Source organism: Gouania willdenowi, chromosome 12 (assembly GCF_900634775.1).
Source record: "Gouania willdenowi chromosome 12, fGouWil2.1, whole genome shotgun sequence".
In the NCBI taxonomy this organism is placed as follows: Eukaryota; Metazoa; Chordata; class Actinopteri; order Blenniiformes; family Gobiesocidae; genus Gouania; species Gouania willdenowi.
In genome coordinates, this window is record NC_041055.1 from 6232368 (window position 1) to 6247697 (window position 15330).

A 15330-nucleotide genomic window follows, 5' to 3' on the forward strand; every position below is an offset into this window, starting at 1 on the left:
TATTTCTATTTCAGGAAGTAAATTTACTGATTTGTTTTCCATATTCAGAAACCCTGAGTAAATGGCCAAAAATCCATTGCTTCAGTAGAAACAGAACTAAACATCCATAATCTTCACTAATTTTAACCCAACTGCAAAATTGGATATTTTATGTACTTGATTTCAATTTAATTCTGAATCTTTTGTTTTCTATCAAGATCAAAAATGTGAATTTACTGCTGTAAATAACCTGCTGTGTTTAGATATGTGCTTTCTACCAAAAATCTCCAAAAACAGGAAATTCACCACTGTGTTCAAAATGTCATACTAACATAATACGTAAGTTTGACGTCAAAATGAGTATGTAGTGCGTTCACATTAGATAGTATGGAATGATTGAGTATGTATACTACATCGGAGCATTTATGAAGTATGCACGGTGGGCACACTAGTCACACTCAACTGCCCCATCATACATTACGAGTAGAATGTAAAATCATCCTGGGATTGGCTTCAAGCTAACATCACCTTTTCAAAACAAAAGTCTTTCTTCTTGTCTCCCATTTGTTTTTTTTTAACACTTTTATTAAATAGGGCTCTTGTTTTGAAGTGAACCGGATGTTTTGCCAGTAGCACAATGGCAGGGCTCCAAAAATCTCAGAAATGTCGGTATGAAATGTGTTTTCGAGAGTTTCATGGATTGAATTACCACATGTTGATATTGTACTTGGTCACTTTCTCACTTAAAATGATTTCAGAACTTTCAAAAGTGGCAAATCAGCAGATATATTTAGCCTCAGTGTGCTTCAGGTTTTTATCTTTGTGAGTTTGAAATGCATCTTGGGAAACTTGGAAGTATACTTCAGTGGGAACGCTCATCATCCTAATCATACTTATAGCATATAGTAGACATTATATACTCATTAAGTTTGTAGTGTATAAGTATAGAGTGTGGCAACACATGCAGGAAGTGGAGCTAGGATAGGAAATATTTGCTACAAACACTGTTGAATGTCACTGCCCCCTATTGGTCTGGGTGGTTTAGTTAGTTGTTGTCTGTAGCTGCGTTTCTATTACCCTTGGAAATGCGCAAAATCTAAATAGCAGAATAAAAACTCGTAATGAAAGCTCCTGAAGTAAAAAAAATAGTCAAATATCGCTAAAAAGTTTTTACGCTTTCATGAAGTATTTCAGACGTTTCGATATTGAAATGAGTCGCAAAAGCGCTATGGAAACGCCTTTTGCGCAAATACATGCCCCAGAACGTGACGTACCTGGTCACATGACCACTTCTCTCTGAGTAAACATGACGATGTACGTGTGGACAGAAGAGAGGACCGGGACATTTCTTAGCATTATACTATTAAACAACAAAGAAATACAGAGTGTTATGAGGAGGTTTGGAGCGTCCGTCTTTCTGCGGCAAAGTCTCGCGGGATGAGATTTCACAGGAGTTAAAAGGCTCCTGCTCAAAACAGCCTTCAAAGGACATTCAAAGCGCAATTATACTTTGTCAACATTTAGAAATATCGCTTTTATTTTTGCGAAAATCTGTAATTCAGATTCAGAAAACTTTATTTGTCCCTGAGGGAGTACTGGGGAGCAGCCACAAGAGCAGCGCTCTGTTTGAAACCCAGCTTCTGTGTGACGGACTGGCGCCCTGTCTAGGGTGTACCCTGGTCTAACGCCTGCTGAGAGCTGGACCTTCATGACCCTGAACAGGAACAAATAAGTGTGAAGATGGATGAATGATCAGTAATTGGCTATTAACAACAGGTTATCCCTCCCTTCCTGTTTGTGGCTTGAAACAGCAGGAGTTTATGAGCTTCTGTCATGAGGGGGAAACTGATGTTTTCTCCAAAACGACATCAAAGACACCACCGTGATAATCTCAGAAATCAGCAGGCAGCGACATGCCAGGAAGAGAGCGTTACATGGATATCTGTGGTGTGAGTCATGCTGATCCTCAGAAAAACACTCCATCAAATCAACGCTGTTCAAACTTTTTAGAGCGCACCCAACATGTGGAAGAAAGGTGGATCTGTGGACGCCGTGGAGGAGGTCACCTCAGTGAAAACAAAGTTTCCAGCATGTGAGAGCCTGTCTGTGTGTGCTACTTAGTGCAGAGTTTGATCGCTTTCAGTATGACGACAAACCTCCACCCTCACACACACACACACACACACACACACACACACACACTATGCTATTTATAGCCACAGCTGCATAAAACAGGACTCCAAAAATAAGGGAATGAACTTTTTACCTCAAAGAACAATACAAGTTGGTTTTTAGAGCGACAGACAGAGGAGAGACTGTTGAAGGGAGGAAGGATGGAAATCAGACCTTTCACATTCTCCTCAGAGTGCCAACGGCTCCACGTACACAGCTTGGTGCTTTTTCTACGTGTGAGCAATTAGCAACGTTTCCTACAAAGTGTTTATTATTGTGCTGTTACACTGTATGGATCCGTCTAATATCTGGTTCACTATGATCAGCTGTTTGCTCGCATCATCAAAACATCCTGTTTCAGTCGGCTTTTTTCAGTGAAGAAAGTGTTTTGGCCGAAAACCAAAAGTGCACTTTTGGGCCATTTTTGGTGACCGGAATTTCGGTTCATCACTAATCAGCACTGACTGATTTATTAAAGATTAGCACTGTGTGAGTCGGTGTAAAGACTGACCCACACAGTGCTGATCTTTATTAAATCAGTCTAATGACTGATTTATTAAAGATCAGCACTGTGTGGGTCAGTCTAATGACTGATTTATTAAAGATCAGCACTGTGCGGGTCAGTCTAATGACTGATTTATTAAAGATCAGCACTGTGCGGGTCAGTCTAATGACTGATTTATTAAAGATCAGCACTGTGCGGGTCAGTCTAATGACTGATTTATTAAAGATCAGCACTGTGTGAGTCAGTCTAATGACTGATTTATTAAAGATCAGCACTGTGTGAGTCAGTCTAATGACTGATTTATTAAAGATCAGCACTGTGTGGGTCAGTCTAATGACTGATCCATTAAAGATCAGCACTGTGTGAGTCAGTCTAATAACTGACTGAATCCTTTCAGTTTATTGCTTCTTCTAATACTTTGAATGGGTGATTGTTGACCATTTTCAGGTGAACTGCTGCTACCTGTTGAACAGGAGTCTGAAACCTTCCCACACCCAGCACTTAGGTTTAGTTTAACCTGGTTGGAAATGAGTGCAGCGTCTGACGCAGACACGTGAGTCCTAGGGACAGAGAAGGTCTTGATCTGCAGAATATGGACGGATAGCGGTGATGGTCCGTTGTGATCGAAGCTGAGTGTTTTTCAAAGCTCTACCTGGAACGGATCGATTGGAAACTAATGGCTGCTCATGAAAGTTTTAACACTGGAAAGAAGGCGACGGGGCAGAAGGGCAATCGTGATCAATGAGCTCAGATCAGCCACGCAACAAATGAGTCATTTAATCCCTGAGAGCATTTACTGCTGCACACCATTGAGTGTGTGCTGTGGTATCTGCAGTGACTTATTCAAGTCAGACACTTCAAACTCAGAGATATTTAATTTGGATGTGAACCGTTGTGAAACTTGAAATCCCAGAATGCCTTGCATTAGCTTGTCTCATCAGGGCGGGGCTTAAATGAGTTTGTGCCTCAAACTTTATTGACAAAATTATAATAAATGGGTCCGGTTTAACGTAAACATGATTTCTGATAATAGATCGAAATAAACTGATGATATCTTATAAACAATAAATAAATAAAAACTTTAAAAAATGTTTGAAATAAAAACTGTCCTAATGATTATTCAAATTATATTTTGATTAATTGAATAGATTCCCTATTAGGATTAGGATCCATTTTAGAAATCTGAGTATTTGTTTTTAAATCATTAACTCATAACTTTCTGAATGGGATGCAATATTTGATGTTTGAAAAGGTGTTTCTTAAGTAAAGTAAGGGAAAAAAAGATATAAATAATTAAAAACAATAAAAAATATGCAGAAAAATACATTGATATAATGAATAAAAGCTATCGATGATAAATACAACTGGTGTTGTAAGCAGTGGTAATGTTTTACTGGTTATGTTTTTGGTTTATTAGTTTCATACATTTGATTCTCTGTTTAAGAACCTTTTTCTGGTGTGAAAACCAACTTTAATTAAGGATTTTACAAAGCTTCCCTTCTTCCTGTTTCCTTGCTGAGCCAATAATCATCACCTCGCCGTTATAAATGTCTGATTTAATGATAGTCTGTAACAATGAAGGTCATTCATCGACGTTCTCTCCTTTGTTGGAGGAGCCCAGGCCTTCGTCATCGTTGCATGTTCTTCATTTCATTCTGTGGCTCTCCTCCTCCTCTTCCTCCTGATACAAAAGCTGCCAAGAAAACCTGCCGCGCGTGTGTGTGTGTGTGTGCGTGTGTGCGTGTGTGTGTGTGCATCCATTTAACTCTGAGTTAAGCTTCAGGAACAGCACACGCTCACATGGCAACCACACAAACACTTATCAAGGTCCTCCAAGCTTTTAACCCAAGCCAAACCAGCCTCTTCAAAACACAAACAAAAACACACTTATTTTTTCTTTGTTTATGTTTATTATTCATTTTCATTCATTCATTTTCATTTTTTTTTTTTACTCATTTGTCACCATCACCATCCACTTACACAGGTTTATGTTTGTTTAACAAAGTCAGACAAAACAATAACCCAAATTAAATTATTTATGTACGATGTAATACTCTTGTGATTCCTTCATTATTCAACTCTTTATCATACATGTCGACATACACGGTTTACCCGTACGTCAGGCAGGGGCAAATGGCAGCTCTCGCCTAAATTTTGTGCGCTACCCCAGAGTAATTGCACAATATGACAACCAAAACATACGAAATGACAGGCAATTACACAAAAGCACTGCAAAAATACACAAAACGACTACAAAAATAGAGAAAAATATACAAAACGGCAAAACAAGTAAACAAAACAAGACAAATACACAATATGACAACAAAAACATACGAAATTACAATTACACAAAACCACAGCAAAAATACACAAAAATAACATGAAAGAGATACAAAATGGCCACAAAAATATACACAAAATAAAAGACAAATATATAATATGACAACAAAAACATACAAAATGACAGGCAATTACACAAAGGGACTACAAAATTACAAGAAAATATACAAAATAGCCACAAAAGTATACAGGAAATGAGAGAAAATTATACAACATGACAACAAAAACGACTATTACACAAAACCACAACAAAAATACACAAAACGGCAAAACAATTAAAGAAATTGAAATGAAAATATAAAATATTACAACAAAAACTATAGATAAAACATAAAAATATACAAAATGACCACAAAAATGTGCACAAAATGAGAGAAAACTATCAAACATGACAACAAAAACATAAAAAATAACAGAAATACACAAAACCACTGCAAAAACACACAAAAGGACTACAAAATTACCCCAAAGCAACGTGAAAAAATATGCAAAACTACCACAAAATTAGAGAAAAATGTTCAACATGACAAAAACATAAAAAAGGTCAGAGATACACAAAACCATTGCAAAAATTCACAAGAGAGCAACATATGTATATATATATATATATATATATATATATATATATACACAAAACAAAAACAAAATTACTCAAAACGTCTTTGAACCATCCTGCTTTTTTAAAGACATGCTCAGAAGATTTTTATCTATTAAACAAAGATAGAATTAATGAAACTGCTGATCTCACTTTGACTAATTGTTTATTAAACCGAGCCGTAACTTGTGTGAATGCAGATCAGTACAGTGTGTGATCAGTAGAGTTCCTCTATGGTAATTGTGCAATTTTACAGATTATTGGATCCAGTTTGAACTTGTAGCTTTTTCAGGGTAAAAGGTGAAAGTATTCCCTCCTCAAACTTTTTATTGAAAAACCACAAGTTTAAACGTACAAACACCAGCTTCAGCTAAGCCCCGCCCACTGCATGGAGAGAATCCCATCTCCGTCCGGGTGTGATTTATTTATTTTTTTCTCAAAACCTGCAGATGTTTTTTGTGGGGCGTGAAATAAAGCCAGACACCGCACACTTTAGTATTTACATTCTGGTTGTTTCACTTCCTGCGGGGCGAGCACAGCGTAACCCCGGGGGAAGTCGGGGTTTGGGTGTGTCGGGGCTTACAACCGCAGCAGCAACACCAAGACGTTTAATTTGTCTGCCTGTCTGTGCTCATACTTCATATACCTAAAGTTGTTAACATGGCTTTGTGTGTGTGTGTGTTTCTGTTTTTATTACCGTGGAAACACATCACACCGAATCTGACGAGGCAGCCATGTGTGTGTTTTTATTAAAGCTGAGTCATTCTCACCAAAAACTGTCGAGTCATGACTATAAAAACACATTGGATGTTCACCTACTTTTCACCTCCAAATGATGATTCTTTAGCATAATACACTTCACATTCTTTTTGAACATATTAAGTGAGCTTTAGATTGATCCATATTTGACTTCAGAGGGAGTTTTGGACTTTTTTTTTTTTAATTTAGTGTGTTTCTGGAGTCATGTCTGTGTTTTTGCTTACATTAAGTGTGCTTTTGTTATCATTTTGTGTCTTTTTAGAGTATTTGTTGTCAGTTTGTGAGTTTTTAGAGTGATTTTCCATGTTTTTGTTGTTATTTTGTGAGTTTTTAGAGTCATCTTGTTTGTTTATGTGTTACTTCCTTATTTTCTGAGTTCTTTTAATGATTATCTGTGTTTTTGTTGTTATTTTGTGAATTTTTTCAGTCATTTTGTCTGTTTATATGTTCCTTATTTCTGAGTTTTTGGAGTGATTTTCTGTGTTTTAGTTGTTTTTGTAATTTTGTCTGTTTATGTGTTCTTTCCTTATTTTATGTGTTTTTATGGACATTTTCTGTTTTTGTTGTGATTTTGTGAGTAATTGAAGTAATTTTGTCTGTTTATGTGTTCTTTCCTTATTTTATGTGTTTTTGTGGACATTTCCTGTTTTTGTTGTTATTTTGTGAGTTTTTGGAGTCATTTTGTCTGTTTATATGTTCCTTATTTCTGAGTTTTTGGAGTGATTTTCTGTGTTTTTGTTGTTTTTGTAATTTTGTCTGTTTATGTGTTCTTTCCTTATTTTATGTTTTTGTGGACATTTCCTGTTTTTGTTGTTATTTTGTGAGTTATTGAAATCATTTTGTCTTTGTGTTACTTCCTTAATTTCTGGATTTTTTTGAGTGATTACTTGTGTTTTTGTTTGTCTGTTGTGAGTTTTTGGAATGAATTTCTGTCTTTTTGTTGTTATTTTGTGAGTTTTTGGAGTCATTTTGTCTGTTTATGTGTTCTTTCCTTATTTTTATGTGTTTTTGGATTGATTTTTGGTGTTTGATGACATCAAGAATGCAGATTGTAGGTGGGAAAATTTGTGATTTAATCATTGTGCGCTAGTTTGGACTTCACTTATAAATAAATGATAAAATATGTACAGCACTGATCATATTAAAGCAAAAGTGACAGATTACAGTCGCTGCAGGATCTTCACTTTCAATTTATTGGATTTTGTGACCCATTTTTATGTAATTTAGGGACATTTTGTGGAATAATTTGAAGAAAATTTCGGGATTCTTTTAACAATCTCAGATAAAAAATTACATTCATCATGTGGTATAAGATATATTATTATTATATGTGAGCCCTGCAAATATTGTGGAGTTCCATTGAATTTGTGTAATAATCTGGAGATATCTGGAACTGAACTAGTTGGTCATTTACACAATGATTCATGGTTTTTTTTTTTTTACTTTTTTGCTTTCTGTCGCAGGACAAATTGGATGCTCTAATGGGCCAGATTTGGCCCCCGGGCCATAAATTTGACACATGTGCTATAAACACTCTTTGGAATATCGTGGTTACTATGGTGATTCCCACCAAAAACAAGAGGAAGTTTCTTTTTTGAATAATAACAAATAAAGAAAACACCAGGGAACTCAATTCAAAATCTTATTTTCACATTTCACATTGGCAATTTTCTCATGCGAAAACCAGTAAAAACATATTCTGTTTATTGATTAAAAGCATTTTAAAAGAACAGTGCAGCTATTTTTTTTAAGTCCATACATAAATAATTAATAGTTGTAAAATTCAAATGTGTCAAAATTTGTAACCGGATTTAAATTTTGTGCCCAAAAAAATGAAATGTAAATTACAGCGTTACAGGCTCACCTCCACTCTCATGTCACCATTTACAATGTTTCCCAGTTGGACTGGAACACCGGCATGTTGACTGTTCTTATTTCTGAATATTTTCTTATGACTTTTATCATTTTTCTTTTTGTTTTTAAAAGAAAATCTAATTGTGGTTTGTTTTCTCCTCACAGGAGCCTGTCAGCAGTTTTGGATTGACAAGCAGAGAAGAACCCAAAGAAGACAAAGTTAAAGAAGAGGAAACGGCCAAAATGGGACGAAAAAAGATTCAGATCGCGCGAATCATGGATGAACGCAACAGACATGTGAGTCACTCGTTCTATCAATAATAACAGCAATTTATTACAGTTTAGTATTTATTTTACCACTGGATTATTATTTTAAAGAACAGAATATCTACATTTTCATGAATTTCCAGTAACAAAATAGTCAATTAATTGAATATTATAATTGATTTAAACTCATTCAGATTCATGGGGAAGGCACTCCAAATGTTTCAAATCTGGAATTACTCATTTTTTGAAATTATTTACAACTTAAACTTAGTTAAGCTCCATCCTTAATATGTATATTTTAGTTATAACAGTGTGTTAATATGGTGCTTTAGTCTCCATAATCACTATAGGTGTACGTTTAAATGTGGAATATTGAGCAGAAAAATGAAATGAGATTGGCAGCTCATAGTTTCTCTTTTACTAATGTGTTTTGTTTTTGGGGTTTTTTTTTGGTTGGTTGGAAAAAAATAAAAAAAAAACGTAATTCTCATGTTTTATTTAGTCACTTAAATGATTTTTTGTGACCCCCCCACACACGCACACACACACGCACACACACGCACACACAGAGGGAACCCCTCCCTCCTTTCCTGTTATGGAAGGAAATGCACTTCCTCGGATCGTCACAGGACATTTACATTGTTGACACTAACAATCTAAATGACAAAAACCCTTTAATATAGATAATATGTCAAATATATCGTCTATCATAATGAAAAAGATAACGTTATTGTTGTCTATTATTATTATTTACTAATATGACCTATCTACTTTATTTTGTTGTGATAATTTTCTAAACTGCAGTTATTACAATTTATAATACAGTTTATAATAAATAGTTATCAATAGTTCTATATGAAAATTTATTATCATTACTTTTAAAAAAAAATCAAAAAAAAAATCATCAAATCTACATTTTTTTCATTCATTTTTTTCAAATATTTAGATATTCTTTGTTTTTACTATTTTTTTATTTGAAAGTTATTAATAACAAAAAAAGATTTGCAAATAAAGGGATTTCATTGGTTTGTAAAAAATTATCTGTGATATTCATGAATTCTTTTGGCTACTGTGTTTCGTTTTTTTCATTAAAACATTTTATTTTACCAAAAATATCTACTTGCTTCTGATATTTTTCTAAGCTGCGATTTAAAAAAAACAAAAAACATTTAATATCAACAATTCAATATGATCATTTCTAATAATTAAACTAATACCATACTAATAATGATGATGAGATTTTTTTTCAAAAACTATTCCTGAAATCTATATTTTTTCATTTACAATCATATTCAGCTATTCTTATTTTTTATTTTTTATTTTTTTTATTAACAGTTACTAATAACAAAAATGGTTTTGCAAATAAAGAGGATTTTATTGGTTTATAATTCATGGCCCGGAGGCCATTGGAGCATCCAATTTGGCAGAGTAAAACATGAATCATTGTGTGTGTGTGTGTGTGTGTGTGTATATATATATACGCAGTCATTTTTAGCATTAAACAAAAAAAAAACTCAAAATTCTTACAAAATCCATACATTTTCCTCAAATTCTTAGATAATATTTCCCTTAATTTAATAGAAATTGTTCACAAAATCTAGGAAATGTAAAGTGAAGATTGTAATGGGACTGATTTATGTCACTTATTGCTTGGATATTGTCGGTTTCTTACATATTTAGTATTTTGTGTATACGTAGAAGTGCAAACTAGGGCATAATAATGTTTAAATTACTCGTTTTCCTGCATAAAATTTTGATCAAACTGCTCCGTATTCGGCCCCTGAACTAAACTGAGTTTGACGCCCCTGGTGTATAATAATAAATCTTTGATATTCATAGAATATTTTGTCTGCTTTGTGTTTAGTTTTTTCTTTAAAACTTTATTTATTTATTTTTTTTTACCCAAAAAGTTAAAATTTTCAATGTAAAAGGTGAAATGAAGAGAGTTTGTGAAGCCCTGGCTGTGTTTTCCACCAGGTGACGTTCACCAAGCGTAAGTTTGGCCTGATGAAGAAGGCGTACGAGCTGAGCGTGTTGTGCGACTGTGAGATTGCACTCATCATCTTCAACAGCACCAACAAGCTGTTCCAGTACGCCTCCACCGACATGGACAAGGTTCTGCTCAAATACACCGAGTACAACGAGCCGCACGAGAGCCGCACCAACGCAGACATCGTGGACGTGAGTAACGCACACGCTGCACGCCGCCGACCTCATGGTCAGCTGGTTTATACGCCTCCAACATTTTCAATACCCCCAAAAAAATGTCCATTTTTTTTTTTTTAACACGCAACACATTTGATCCAATTACCACCAATATTTGCGCAATCGCTGACCTTCATATCTATGACCATCAATGTGGTCATACATTCACCTGCTGACCTTTGACCTCTACATGAGGCCGTATACACAGTCTAAACCAGTGTTTTTCAACCTTGAGTTTGTGACCCCATGTGGGTTCACCTGGAAATAAAATGGGGTCACCTGAAATGTTTTGTAATAATGAAAAGAATGAAATTGTTTACATTTAAAAAAAAAAATTAAAAATCTATATATTTGAATTATTTTGCTCATTTTTCATTATTTGAAGTATTTTTATTTGTCATCATGTGCATGAACGTGTACATAACAAAATAATGGCCCCAAGTTCCCCGTTAAGCCCTTCAAGCATGAATAATACTATAAAAGAATCAAAATAGAAAAACACCAGTAATATAGATAGAATACATACAAAATAATACAAATATACAAAATAGTAGTCACAATAATAGTGCAGGAAGCTCAAATTCTCTAACAGCTGTTTTCCACTTTCACTTTCTCAAATATAAATCTACTTCAAATGAAAAGAAGTATGCAAATATCTGAGCCGGTGCAAATTGTCACTTTGTGTTTGCAACACAGTACAAGAAACGTGATCAAAAAACTGATTTCAGAGAAAGAAAGTCTCCGGGGTCGTCCGAGATTTGTGATGTAAAAATGGGGTCACGACAAGAAAAAAGCTGGGAACCATTGGTCTAAACTGTCTTCAAACAAAGCAAGTTCAGCGTTGCTTAGCGACCGTGGAATTCCGACTTGCTATGGTGGTTCTCGCCAAAAGCAAGCAGGATTTTCTTGTTTTCAAAAAATATGTTCTCTTTCACATCTGCTGGTTCACATTAACGTTTTTGAACAAAACTTTATTAGCAGCAGGATAGTGTTTTAATGTGCTAGTGTTGTTGTTGAATTACTTAAATTTGAGCTCTTCTTTTCCTACTTCATGCCAACGTTATTTGATTGAATTATATTTTTAAAATTTGTTCACGTTGTGGAAACACTGGAGTTTGAATGAAGGCTGCAACAGCAAATCGATAAAAATTGACATTTAAAAGCGCTTGCAATCCATTTTATTATCGATTCATTACATCGTGGGATTTATGTCACTGACCGTGACGCAGAGCCGTGCACTTGTGCACGCATGAGTTTTTTTGTGCGTACGAGTGTTTGTGTGTGCGCGCACCACGCATGTTTATGTGTGTGCGTACGAGTGTTTGTGTGTGCATGCACGAGTGTTTGTATGTGTGCATGCACCACGAGTGTTTGCGTGTGTGCTCACTACAAGTTTTTGTGTGCACCACAATTTTTTGTGTGTGCGCGCACCACAAGTGTTTGAGCGCGCGCAGAGTGTTTGTGTGCGAGCGCGCGCAGAGTGTTTGTGTGCGGGCGCACAAGTGATTGTGTGTGTGCGTGTACGAGTGTTATTGTGTGTGACATTTGAGCGTGTGAGATGCTTTTATTTCAGTTTATTCAGCTTAAGGAGGGTTTAAATGTGCTTTATAGATAAACTGTTTAAAAAAAAAAAAATCTTCATTGATTAATTTATTGACCAATTCATTGATTCTGAAAATAATTGTTAGTTGCAGCTCTAGTTTGAATGAAGAGGCGACAGTTGGAGTGTGTGTGCGTGTGTGTGAGCGTGTGCGTGTGTGGGCTGTGTTACACTATGTGCTGCACCAACGTGCTGCGTAACAGAATTAGAAACGTGTGTGTGTGGGAACTCCCGTTAAGTCTACCCCACAAAGGTCACACCTAAGCCTTCAGACGTCAAAGTCCGACTCCGGGCAGCAGCTCCTTAAGCACCTGAGGAACTCCACAACGTTCCTGGAGGATGTGGTCACACTAATAAATAAACTCAATATTCTTTCTCTTAATTAACTCTAATCATCCTTCAAATGTAACCTTTATTCCTGAATATCTTGTGCGTCGTTTCATCAAATTGTTCATAACTTCAACGACTGTTGGTTTGATTTAAAACTGAAAAAAAAGAAGAACTTTTTATGTTTTTATGTTCACATTTTTGAAGTAAATTGAGTTTAAATGCTTTGGGATGGAGGAAGAACGTAGCAGAGATGAGAGCAAATTACTATTGAACTATGACATTATTTCACTTTTCTTTTTTTTGGTCCAATTATTCTATTTTAATTTGTTTTTAAGTTTTTTTTTATTTTATCAATATAGTTATTTTTCTCTGTGGTACTGTTATCTCTGTATATATAGCTTTTTATATGCACTTTTTTTGGCTGAAAAGAAATGAAAAAAATTAAAATTGCCAAACTGTGAAATTTCCTGTGTCTGATCAATGTAATGACATTATTAGAAACTTTATATCATGTTGAATATTTTCTACATTTCTAATAATTTATATCCAACCATATTAAAGGTAGAAATCTTATCATTCTAGGTTTTTGTTTTTTAATTGTTTGTTGATAAATTGATGTTTTTTTTTTACCTTTTTTGTTGGATTTATTGCAGATAATGTATTTCATCATATTTTGAATGAAGTTTTTTTTTATAAACTATGTTTATTTTTGTCTAGTTTTAGTCATAAAGCAGTAGTTGGTAAGAATTGCAGTGAAAGCTCTCAGGTGGGTTCTTAAAGTGCGCACATGTCCTCACACAGTGTGTGTGTGTGCGCGCGTGTACGTGTGCGTGTGCCCAGGCTTTGGGTCCACGCGGCCCCACCACATGGCCTCTCACCCTGCAGCGCCGCGGTTTACAAACCTTGTAATCCTTTGTAATCTGCTACAATCCCATTTAGCTCGTTAGTGTAATCTGCAGATGCACGTTCCTGGTCAGGTTGTGCGTGTTGTCATGTTTTTGATGGATTGATTGATTTGGAGCGTTTCACAAGTTTGTATTATCATCTCTCTACGTGAATACCCTCCACGGTGGCGTCCATGCGCCTCGCTTCAGCTCTAAATCTAATCCAGGGGTTCTCAACCTTGGGGTCAGGACCCCATTTGGTGTCACACTGGGAGGGGGTTGCCAGATGCCTTCAAGAAACTAACAATATTTTTTTTTTTTTTAACAGTTTGAGCTTATATTTACTTTTTTTAAATCCTTTTTCTGCAACTACAGCAAACTTGCCATATTTTAACCTATTTTCCCTCCTTTTATTGCATTTTTGCTACATTACTCCCATTTCTGCAACTTTTTTCCACTTTCAAGACATTTTTTGATTCTTATAAACCATTTCCACCGCTTTTCCACCTAATGTCGCACGTGTCAATCCATTATTGTCACTTTTAACCTCTTTTCACCATATTTCATGCTTATTTTTGTCACTTTAACCACATTGATGATTTGTCATGCCCATTATTTGCCACACTTTGAACCATTTTTACCACTTTTTGAGTCAGTTTTTGCCCACTCTAATTTGCAACTTTTAATCAATTTCTGTGGTTTTTAAAATCCCATTTCACCACCTTTTCCAACTTGTGGAAGGCCGTTCCATTTTGTTACTTTTAACCCATTTTATTTCTGATTAAAACAAGGATTTACATCTTAAAAATGACAATATACTATGGCCCAAATAATAATAGACTTCCTGGATAACAGTGGATATTATTCAGATAAATAAATAAATGTGGTTATCACAGATTCATAGAACAAGGGACCATCATTTTGCTGACTTTATGGATGGACCCCAAAAATCTCTCCCCTTTATTCCCCCTTATAGATGACCCTGTCTTCACATGACTGTTCTTCAATGTTTATGTCTGTGTTCAACCACCTTCAGCTACAGTGGGGTCCCTGGTCTCTGGAACCTTTATTTTGGGGGTCACGGGCTAAAAGGGTTGAGAACCAATGGTTTAATCAATCGCAGTCAATTAAAGTAGTTCTGAAGAAGAAAGTGACAATTTTTCAAAAATTGAACGTACAAAAACATTCTTAAAACTTGTCTTTGTGGTTTGGTACAAAATAGCCCGCGGCCTGTTCTGGTGGAGTTGATGACCGTGGCCAAAGCAGAGGGAGAACATGGGATTCAGTCCCAGTGCTCATTACTATTACACCACTATGTCCCTAGCAAGCAATTTTTAAATTTTTTTCCTGATCCTGTGACATTTTAAGAATTGACATGACAGGAAACTGTTTTCTTTGTTGTTTTTTTGCTGTTTGTTGCTGTTCACCTAAAAAAAATACATATAAATCCTCATGCTCTGTGCTGAGCGAGGAGCGTGATGGGAGGCTGCACCAATGAAACGTCAGCGTGGCAGGAATGTAGTAGATGAGAGGCTCCTTTGTGTTGGTCATCTTGTTTTTCTGTGCATGTGTGTGTACGTGTGTGTGTGTGTACGTGTGTGCGTATTCATGTGTGTGTGTGTGTGTGCGTGCGTATTCATGTGTGTGTGTGTGTGTGTGTGTGTGTGCGTGCGTATTCATGTGTGTGTGCATGCTGCTGGCGACAGGGCAGATGACTATCAGCTCATTGTCTTGTTGCAGCCTGGGAACTTTGCTGCTATTTATAACCACATTCCTCACTTTTACTCCGTTAACCTGATTTTCTGCGAACCAGCATGTGTGTGTGTGTGAGTGGGTGTGT

The 15330-nt window shown here is 35.7% G+C and overlaps 1 protein-coding gene across 2 annotated transcripts in view; it reads left to right on the forward strand.

The window, feature by feature from the left end:
- Nucleotides 1–15330, forward strand: part of LOC114473010 (myocyte-specific enhancer factor 2C-like) — a 46509-nt gene that overhangs the window by 13206 nt on the left and 17973 nt on the right. For both annotated transcript variants that reach the window (XM_028462364.1, XM_028462365.1), the window contains exons 2-3: nucleotides 8370–8501; nucleotides 10449–10652. In XM_028462364.1, the coding sequence (XP_028318165.1) occupies nucleotides 8448–8501; nucleotides 10449–10652 (258 nt within the window). In that variant the 5' untranslated portion in view covers nucleotides 8370–8447. The remainder of the gene's footprint in view (nucleotides 1–8369; nucleotides 8502–10448; nucleotides 10653–15330) is intronic.